The sequence below is a fragment of the Rhincodon typus genome, chromosome 22 (assembly GCF_021869965.1).
Source record: "Rhincodon typus isolate 14 chromosome 22, sRhiTyp1.1, whole genome shotgun sequence".
In the NCBI taxonomy this organism is placed as follows: domain Eukaryota; kingdom Metazoa; phylum Chordata; class Chondrichthyes; order Orectolobiformes; family Rhincodontidae; genus Rhincodon; species Rhincodon typus.
Window position 1 is genome coordinate 31,513,039 of NC_063353.1, and position 11,190 is coordinate 31,524,228.

The following is an 11,190-nucleotide window of genomic DNA, read 5'->3' on the forward strand; positions in this document are numbered from 1 at the left end:
GAACTGTACGCAATACTCCAAGTGCGGCCGCACCAGAGTTTTGTACATTTATACTTCCTTCCAACACTTATTTCAGTATCGCTAACAATGGTCAGTTCTTTGAACATTCTTTTCTTATTCCTCCTACACTCAAAAGATCCAATCCCCACCCTCTCCCTTCCTGTCCCACACTCTCATTCCTCTCCATTCCACACTCTCTCCTTTGTCTCCATCTCACACTGTCTCCCTCCTCCCCATCTCACACTCTCTTCCTCCACCCCCTCAGACTCTCTCCCTCCTCACCCCTCAGACTCTCTCCCTCTTCCTCCCTCACACTGTCTTTCTCCTCACCCCTCAGACTCTCTTCCTCCTCCCCCCTCACACTCTCTCCCTCCTCCTCTGTCACAATCTCTACCTCCTCCCCCTCTCACACTCTCTTCCTTCTCCCGTCCTACATTCTCTCTCTCCTCCCAGTCCCACACTCTCTCCCTCCTCCCCCTCTCACACTCTCTCCCTCCTCCCCCTCTCACACTCTCTCCCTCTGGTTGGCTAATGCCCTTATGGAGGAAATTTAACATTTTTATCTGATTCCAAAGGAATGTGACTGACTCTGAACCACTCTGTGAAAAGGCTCAGCGACCCATTCGTATCAAACTGTTAAGTCTGAAAGGACTAAAACCAGATGGAGCACTGATGTTGAGTTAGGTCCTGGAAACAACAATGTCAAACCCACCCCTGCCAACCTTGCAACATCATCCTTTCTAACATCTGGAGGCTTGTGACTAAATTGGCATCACGTCAAACCCAGGCAAAGAGAAGCCAGCAGATGGTCACCTGCTGTCCTCTCCCTTGCATGAACCACTGCTCCTCCAATTTGAAGCTGCACTGCAGGCATGAGTAGAGAATATACTGTGGATGGGGGATGTCAATATGCATCAGCAGGAGAAGCTCGATGGTACCATTACTGCCTGAGGTGGTCAAATCCTGAAGAACATTGCTGTCAGACTGAACGGCGACAGCTAGTGAAGGAACCAATAAGAGGGAAAAGTTACTTGTCCTTGGTTTCACTGTCACAATATCCATCCATGACAATATCAGTTGGAGTGACCATTGCGCAGTTAAGTGATCCCCCAAGAGGACGATCCACCTTGGGCTCCCTCTGTGGTCCCGAGCATCACAGATGCCAGTTTTGGGCCCATTAGATTCAGTCCATGTGATATCAAAAAATATCTGGAGACACTGGATACTGCAAAGGCTAAGGTCCCTGACAGCACACCAGGTATAGTACTGAAGGCCCATGCTTCAGAAATTGCCACACCCCTAGCTAAGTGTTCCAGTACAGCGACAACATTGGCATCTATGTGACCAAGTGGAAAATTGCCCTGGTATATCCTGTACATAAGTTGCAGGGCAAATCCGACTTGCCAGATACCAGCACATCAGTCTACTCCCTCATCAGCAAAGTGATGGAAGGTGTCATTGACTGTGCTCTCAAGTGACACGTACTCAACAATAGTCTGTTCACTGATGCTAAGTCTAGTTTCTGCCAGGAATACATGTTTCTGACCTCATCACATCTTTGGTCCAAATTTGGACAGAAAGGTTGAACTTTGGGTGAGATGAGAGTGACAGCAATTCAGCATTTGACTGAGTGTGCCATCAAGTAGCCCTAGCACAAATAGAATCCATTCGAATTGGGGGAAGCTCTCACAGTTATGTCCTAGGGCCAATCATATTCTTCAACTAGTTCTAACGTTCCGAAGAAGACTCAAAATGTTAACTCTGTGACTCTCTCCACCGCTGCTTCCAGACCTGCTGATTTTTCCCCAGCACTTTGCTTTTACTTTATATAAATAAGGAGGCTACAAGAGCAAGTCAGAGACTAGGAATTCTGTCGTGAGTTACTCACCTCTTGTCTCCCCAAAGCCTGTCCACCTTTTACCAGGCACAAGTCAGGAGTGTGATGGGATACTCCCCACTTGCCTGGAAGGATGTAGCTTCAACAACACTCAAGAAGCTTGACATCATCCAGGACAAAACATCTGCTTGATTAGCTGCTTATCTATTATCTTCAGCATTCCCTCTCCCACCACTAACACGGTGCTACAAGTATGGATCACCTACAAGATGCTCTGCAGAACTCTGAGGCATTTTTGAAAGGATCTTCAAAATTTATTATTTCTATCACCTAGAAAATCTAGGGCAGCAGATACATTAGAGCTAGAACCTGCAATTCCCCTCGCCAAACCACACACCATCTTTACTTTGAAATATATCACTTTGCTTTCACTGATGCCGGGTCAAAATCCTGCCCTCCCTCCTTAAAAAAACTGTCCGTCTACGTACAGCTGCAGTGGCTAAGAAGACACCTCACAATCACCTTGAGAGCAACTAGGAATACATAATAAGTGCTGGCCTGGCCAGTAATGCCCAAATCTCACAAATGAATTGTAGAAAATACCATCAAACAATTATAAGCCACAACGCCTGTTTCTCAGTCAGAAAGATTCATCCATTCTCCTGAAGGAAAATTCATTGGTACAAAATTTTCTGACGGCAGTTAATGGAAGTACATTTGTAAATTGATTAATAGGTCTTTGACAAGGGATTTATGCTACGAGTAATGACGCATGTAGCTATAGTCAGCTGCTGCACAAATGAAGTAGTTAGGATTGGGTTAGGTTCCTTCTTTCAGATGGGTACATATGGGAACAATGAAGTGGGTAATTTTAAAAATCCCTATTTATAATCAGGGTTATTGAAACAGGGGATGCTTTACCACAAGGGGAATCAGATAGGATTGAAAAGGAAGAATATCAATGATCTGAGGACCAAGTGAAGAATGGGATTGGAACAGACAGGTCCAGTCAAAGAATTAGCAGGTATATGATGGGATGGTGTCCTCCTCCTGTGTCATCATCTCTATGGTCTGATACAATATGCCAACCATTTCTCTTTCATTTGTTGTTTACAGGAGCAGGCTGCTGAACAAGCTTTAACAAATACAGACATCCCTGATGGAGCAGGGCTCCCGTTGTTCCTTTTTGTGAATGAGGATGTTTTCAAAAGGAAAACATTTTCAGGTAGAACCATACCACCTCAAGCACTAATACAAGTTGCATCAATCCAAGTTCCTGCTCCAATAACAATAGAATTAACAGCACAACCTCAAACTAGCATTAGCTCCATTGAGAGACTTTGAGTTGGGTTTTCCAGGTTGAGGCATGATCCCAATGTCAGGGGGCAGGGCTGGGGGTGCCATTTCTGTGTTGTGACCTCCTGTGTAAGGAGGAGAAGCCTTCTAGATATATCTTACATCAATTTGCCAATTAAATCCTGTCGGAGATGGAGCTGACCAACTATGGTTGGCAGATGAGGTTAACACTAGCACCATTTTTAAAGGTCAGCCTATGTTAGCCATGCACAGAGAAGGCTGAGGAAAGGGCGAAGTGTGTGAGACGGATGGAAGGAAGGGCCACTTCTTGGGTTCAGTGTCACTTCTCTAGAGGTGAGAGAAATGGGACAGGTACAATCACAAATGGTGGCAGGAGGAGGGTAAACCAGTGTCACAAAGAAATCCTGGCTTTGGGTGAACGAAGAGATTATCAACCATGGTACTGTGGCATTACATCGGTGTAGTGTCAATAATACTTCAGTAAGTGGCAAAGTGGCAGTCCTGAATGTGTAATATGACAGCACAGCGTATGTTATGCTGTGCGGGACAAGACTCCTGCACAGGAGCTCAGTAAGATGAAGGAGTGTCTTCACACCATGGTTGCAGTTGAGTCTTTCTCAGTTGGCTCATTAGTGGCACCTCTGTGGCCCGTGATACCAAATCTGATATTTGCAACACAGGGACAGTGATAGCGGAGCAGAGGCAACTGTGCCCCTGTCCATCCCAGAAGGAATTGTCAGAGTCAGAGGAGCTGAGGGGATTAGAGCAATCTCAGAGATGGAGGTCCCATCTGAGGAGGCAGCATCACTTCAGTCCACCTCATACTCTGCCAGTGCAAGTACTGTCACCTCAGTGGGGCCTGATGTATGATTAAAATGGGCAGTACCACTTAGTAAGCATTGCGCAGACACACAGGAGCGGAGAACAGTGACAGTATAACAGCCATGGCCAATGTCCCTGTACAAGCAATGCTTGGCTCCAGACAAGAGGCATTAGAGTCATAGGTGCCTATTAAACAACAGCTCTGTAATGCATTGTCTAAGACCTCTCACTTCGCATACGAATTCTAATCTAGTGTCTTCTCTCTTACTGACATCAAATATGATCAGTTACATCATCATAATTTACATGAATTTATGATATCACATCTCCCCTCAGTTTCTCTCGACCATGTCCTCATTATCCATTAATTTAGTTTTACTTCATTACATAGCATCTGTAATCATTTTTGTTATAAGCAACATAAATATTTTCATTTTCACTGTTATCACCTTGACTACAATTTTCTCAATGCCCTTCTCAAAGTTCAAATCTCACAAGTTGCAATGATCCCCAGCTCTGACTGGCTGTGTCAGTCTGGTTCACTTGAGTTTTGCACAAGGGTAATGGTGTTATACTGTGAGTGGAATAGTGTACCACTGCACACTGGTGTTGCATAGGTACAGTTGTCCTACACTCTGTGACAAATATACTTGGGTTCACTACTTACCTTGAGGAAATGAATGCCTTCCAGTTTCTTAAGTTGTTCTGACACTATAAGATCTCCGTTAATCTGTTTGTCTGAGAATAGTGGCTTCAAATTTCTTTTCCCTTAACCAGACATCATGTCCTAGTTTTGAGGCGGACAGAGATTTCACCCCATGTTGAGAGTTGTAGCAGCTCTGCTGCTTTTTTCTGTGGCTTTCTGCTCCTATATCTTGTAGTCTTATGGTTTCCTTATGTGACCTCACAGTCTTCACCAGTCTTCCTCACTCTCTGTTTGATGAAGATGGTGTGGACAATTTGACACATGGTTGATGCTGGCCTAGCTCCCTTTAAATCCTCATTCACAAATTGGGGTCCATTACCTGATACTAATACTTACAGGAAATGTGTATTGCAAAGATCCCTTTCACTGCTTGCTCATGCAATCAGCTGAGGTTGAATTAAGTCTCGGTGCTTAAATGCATCCTGAATCCTAGTTGACTGGGATAAAATACCCCTTCTTTGCAAAGTCAGCCATGATCTTATTGGATGGTGGAGCAGGCTGAATGGGTTGCATGGTTTACTTCTGCTCCTATTTCATATGTTCATTTCACATGTTTCAAAATGTTTGCTTATTGTTGTATTTTGGCAATACCTAAAAGTAGCATGGAGTTTCTGTACCATTTATCTTTGCATTTACTTTATTGTAACCCTCTATGGCTGTACACAAATACATTTCCCAGAGTTGTCAAGAATTGTTTTTGCTTGTGGCACCTTTTCAGCAGTTGTTCTGCTGAACTGTAATTCAACCACCTCACAGACAGAGTGTCTGATCTTTGTGCAATCCTGGCTAGGATTTTAAGCTGCACGAACATGCCCTCAGTTGCTGGTAAAGTGTTAAAGCTGTAGACCAAGACTTTACTTCTCCTATAAGAATAAGATCTTTTTCTGTTCAATGCACTGCTGCCCTCAAGAGTGTATTGCTGTCCTCGCACGTTGTCTGGAGCATAGACTATACCATGATTGTATCTCATCAGCCTGAGCTTGAATCTTTGTATATGGAGGCAGTTTTGAAATTTCTTTCAATCTCACTAGCCTTACCAGAGGCTTGTAGTCCATTGCGACCTGAAATTGCCAGTCTGCAAACCTTTCTCAGTCCAAGGCACTTGCTAATGCTTCCTTTTTCACTGTTGCATACCTCCAATCAGACTCTGTCAAAACTGTCAGCGTAACATCAACCAGTTTTTATGCTCTGTCAGTTTGCACTCGAATATGTACTGTTCCTGATCCTGTGGATGATACATCTGTGACTACAATAGTGAATGAGCCTGGATTGCAATGTGCAGAAGCACCACCATAAAGTAACTTGGGGGATCTTATTGAAACATACAAGATTCTGAGGTGGCTTGATAGGATCAATGTTGAAAAAACGTTTCCACTAGTGGGGGAATCTCAAACTAGAGAACACAGTTACAGAATGTTGGGATGCCCACTTAAAACTGGATGAAAAGGAATTTCTTCTCTGAGAGGGTGGTGAATATCTGAAATTCTGTACCCTTGAGAGTTGTAGAGATATCACTGAAAGTATTTAAAGAGGAGGTAGGTAGATTTTTAACACATTGAGGAGTAGAGAACTATGAGGAGCTGGTGCAAAAAAGGAGTTGAGGCATAGGACAGATCAACCACAATCTTATAGAATGTTGGGCAGATTGGTCTGCTCCTGCTCCTATTTCTTATATTCTCATCTTTAAAAAATGTTTTCAAAAGCTGCAGTCTGTTCCTGATGCCAGTGCCATCGCTGGACTTTTTCAAAAGCTGTCTTATGTTTTGAGTGAAACTGGTATGTTGGGGGTAAACTTTCCAGCTGAGTTCACTAAGCCTAAGAAGTACAGCACACCATTTACGCACTTTGGTGCCAGAAACTTTTAATAGCTGTTTTAATAGCTGTTGTCTTCTTTGGATCCACTGTGATGCCTTGATCGTGGATAATGTCTCCTAGGAATTCATAGAGTGCATGAGGGATAGTCTCCTAGAGCGATGTGTCATGGAGCTAACCAGGGAACAGGATATGTCGGATTTGGTAATGGGGTAATGAGCGGTATTAATAACTACCTTAGCATAAAAGATCACCTAGGAAGTAGTGATCATAACATAATAGAATTTAGTATTCAGTTTGAGAGTGAGAACCTTTTGTCAGAAACAACTGTGTTTAACTTAAATAAAGGGAGTTACAATGAAATGAGGATAGAGTTGGCTAAAGTGTACTGGATGGATTGATAAGCAAGAATGACAATAAGCAACAGTACCAGACATTTAAAGAGCTAATTCATGACTCTCAGCAAAAATACATCTCAGTAAGGAGGAAAGATTCTAATCATGGGTAACCAAGAAAGTTAAGGAGATTATTGAGTTGAAAGATAAAGCATATGAGGAGCCAAATGTCAGTGATCGCTGTGAAGCCTGGAATAGATTCAGAATCCAACAAAGGAGGACTAAAAAGATGACAAAGATAGAAAAAATAAACTACAAGAGCAAATTAATGAGGAATATAAACACTGAAAATAAGAGCTTCTTCAAATATATAAAAAGGAAGAGAGAGGGCAAAGTGAATATAGGTCCTTTAGAAAACTAATCTGGGAAGGCAATAATGGGGAACAAGGAAATGGCAAAGGAATTAAACAGGTATTTTGAAAGACCACATTTCAAATGCCGTATAAAGTTCTGGTCTCCTTTCTTAAAGAAGGATATGAATGTGTTGGAGATGGTTCAGAGGAGGTTTACTAGATTGATAGCTAGAATAATTGAGGTGTCTTATGAGGGTAGGTTGGACAGACTAGACTTGTTTACACTGGGGTTTAGAGGTGTGAGGGGTGACTTGATTGAACTGCACATGACCTTGAATATCCTTGACAAAGTGGATGTGGAAACGGCATTCTTGTGGGAAAGTCCAGAACTAGAGGGCACTATTTTAAAATTAGGGCTCAATCTTTTTTAGGACTGAGATGAGGAGAATTATTTTCTCTCAGGAGGTTGTATGACCTTAGAAGTCTTTGCCTTAGGAGGTGGTGGAAGCAGGATCATTGATTATTTTTAAGATAAAAGTGGATTTTTTTTTAGGCAGGGAAAGCAAAGGTTGTTCACTTTGGATGTAGATGGAAATATGAGTCTGTATCGCAAACAGATCAGTCATGACCTTTTTAAATGGTGGAGCAGGCATGAGGGATCGAATAGCCTCCTTCTGCACCTATTTCACATGTTTGTTTGCTTTCCAACTGAGATTACATTCTTCCCAGCAAAAGATAGGAAACTTTCCTGGAATGTACAAGCACATGTGTTTAGCAGCTTCTTGCAGAGTAATGTACTTCTGCTTCAAGTTTCCTGAATTTTTGATATGTTTTGGAAATTCTTGCTGAAATTTTTTTCTTATCTGCATTCTGATGCATTGTATTCACTCTTCGTAAGAGATCTAGACAATACACACATTCCTCCTCAACAATGAGGCATTCTTGATCATATTCAGTATCTCACTGATATCTTGTCCTCTGTGACTAACGTTGAGTTGAAGATCTGTGCGTCCTGGACTTTAGGGGAGTATTATGTCACTGCTTTGACTCTCACAGATTTCAAACATGGCATGCTGCTGGCCAGAATCAAAATGACTGCTCTTGTGTTTGAGATTAAATTATATTTCAAAGCCCTTTACCTTGATGTTGATAGTCAAGAATCTGTTTTGACTCTCTTTGATCTTGTCTCGAAATGATGTCTGCACCTCTTGTTCTGCATTTTAACTGCCCTTACATTTGTACCTATTGCATGATTTCTGTTTTTTTTGGAAAATTTCCTTTTTAAGGACCTTTTCTTTGTCTCTGAGCCATTGAAGGTACTATTAATTTACAATATTTTTGAACATGTGATACTATAAATGGTCACACTGATAGTACTCAGCTCCCCCTGCAGGTCATTCATTGCACATGTGATTCTGTTTCCATTTCTTTTACAGCCAATAAAGTTGATGATGTTGATTCCTGCTCTTTTGGTGTTTTGCTGTATTTTCGGGAGGGTGGCAACACCATCATACAGTCTACCCATCTGACCAATCAGAAAAATCCCTGATGATTCCTCACAGTACTGACTGATTTTGGACTCTGATTTCTGTTTGCGCTGCAAATTAGATTGTCTGTTCCAGTGTCAAATCCTTTCTTGGATTGAAGAAAGTCAGATAACTTCTCATTTGTGACACCTACTACTATACAGTCCCTAATTAAGTCATTCTTCAAAGCTCCATACTCACAGCATCCTGCCAAACAATATAAATCCATCACAAAAACTTCTATTGATTTTCCCAAATGCTGAGATCACTGGTTAATTCTTGCCTTTTCTATCAGTTTTTCTTTGTGGCTAAAATAAGCATCAGAAGCATTAATCAATGCATAATCCTCGCTAGTACTTCCTTGCACATTTTGTTGAACTGGAACATCATCGGCTATTGAATGTACAGCATGTAAAAACGAGCTGATGTGATGCAGTCCTTCCTTCTTGTATATGCCTGAAGCCCTTCTATAGCATTGATACTGCTCCCAGGGCTCACACGTCTGGCTTCCTTGTGGACTATCGATGTCATCAAATGGTTGAGCTACAGGAAAGATTTCCCCCAGACTGCCATCCTAGCCGATTATTGTGTCTGATTGATTTCAGTATTTCCTTCCTATTGTTAAAATGTTCTGATTCTGGGTATTTCTCCAGAGCATCACTGCTTCGTGGCTAGACTTTGAAGTCTTTTTTATCTTTATCTTTAGAATCTTCTGCTTTTCCAGCCTTTTTTCTCAAAATCCTCAGGGTTTGCTTGGCTCTGAGGTGCCCCATTTCCAGCTGTGCCCTTTAGTCACTGTTGTAATTTCAGATCCTGGATCTGAAGCTGTTCTCCCCACAGGCCACCAGGCTTTAGCTATAAGCCAACCTGTTCATTTGAGGTACAAGTCTGTTGTATCTTGGTCATGTGTGGCTGCACAAATGCTCTCTGGGATACTGCTTGCTTCTTATCTCTGTGTAAAGCTGTTCAACTCCTTATATCCTGTAACACAACTTTACTTACATTCGTATACAGCAGATTGTCAGATACAGCTCTGTTATGTAGGGTCTAAGTCCTCCTTATTCACATGTTCATGCTGCACTGGTGTCTTCTCATCAGAGTCATGGGATCAGATGCATCATCATGATTTATGTGAATCTCACTACAGTCCCATCTCCCCACCTCCTGACCCCCTATATCTGAGGACATTACTCTGTATTCCTTCCTCCTTTCAAACAGAGTGCCACTCTCTATGAGTGAAACACCCACGTCTGACCTTCTCCAGTTGACACACAACACTGATTACATCAGAGGCAATTTTATGATTTCTTTCAGCTTTCATTTCCCTGCTGGATAATTATGAAGCTGACACAAGAGAACCAGAGGTTATCATCCCAGAGGAAGAAGGGTCTAGGCCCGAAACGTCAGCCTTCCTGCTCCTCTGATGCTGCTTGGCTTGCTCTGTTCATCCAGCTCTACACCTTGTTATCTCAGATTCTCCAGCATCTGCAGTTCTACTATCTCTGGAGCTAGAGATTCGCAGCTTTCTGGATGCTGTCATGGAAACGCCAGTGTTGCAGGTAACATGACAGTGCACACTGTCAGACAGTGGGCTTTGTGGGTATAGGCAAACTGTTTGTGGGTTGGCTTGAAATAAGTGTCAAGGTGGTGACTGGTTGGGTTTAAAATGTCATGGAAGGTTGGATTTTGTGATCGCTGGCCTTTTCCAACTCCTGAAAGGTCTTGCTTTTTCTTTTCAGATTGCACACAGGTACTTAATCAAGAAAAGGACAGTGAAAGTGAACAAGGAGGAATTCAAACAGCAGTTGTATGACATCTGGTTCTGCCTGTATGCTCGCAAAGGTTCCAGTCTGTAAGTACTTTCAGTTACAATTCTGACTGCAACAGGGAGTGTGTGTGTGTGTGTGTGTGTGTCTGTTTAGGTGTGTAGGTGTATGGTTTAGGTTTGGACGTATATGAATTCACACTGACGATAGATATATGTGCAAATCTTTGCAGATATAAAATATAAAACTTTCACCTATCCTGATGACAATATCAGGTGGGAAGAATCAGTCTGTCCGGGGGTGGGAATGAATCCTGATGCTATTGACAGTCAGTTCCTGTGCAACTATATCCACTGAGAGTCAGAACCTGTAGAAATGTATTTCAATAAGTGCCAGTTTTTGTGGAACTGCACCTCAGCAGGTGTTAACACGTGGAGCAACGTAGCCAATGAAGAATTGGTGTGTGTGAGACTGTAGCCAATCAGAGACATTGTCTGTGGAGCTGTACACCTGTCAGACATAGTATCTGTGGAACTGTGCCATGGTGGCATAAAGTGACTGTGAACCTGTACCCCAGTGGGAAACATCACCTGTGGAATTGTGACCTAGTGAGATGTAGTGACTGTGGAACTGTATTCCAGTGAGTGATGGCGTGTGTGTAAATGTGCTCCAGTGAGAGTCAGTGGGTGTGGGACTGTACCCCAGTGAGAGTCAGT

General features: G+C 42.5%; 1 protein-coding gene across 1 annotated transcript in view; it reads left to right on the forward strand.

Annotated features, from left to right (window-relative positions):
• The window catches only part of LOC109932152 (uridylate-specific endoribonuclease B-like), a 20,711-nt gene that overhangs the window by 8,085 nt on the left and 1,436 nt on the right, over window positions 1–11,190 (forward strand). Inside the window, exons 4-7 of the mRNA XM_048609974.1 lie at window positions 2,960–3,062; window positions 10,023–10,094; window positions 10,218–10,267; window positions 10,448–10,560. Coding sequence (XP_048465931.1) covers window positions 2,960–3,062; window positions 10,023–10,094; window positions 10,218–10,267; window positions 10,448–10,560 — 338 coding nt within the window. The remainder of the gene's footprint in view (window positions 1–2,959; window positions 3,063–10,022; window positions 10,095–10,217; window positions 10,268–10,447; window positions 10,561–11,190) is intronic.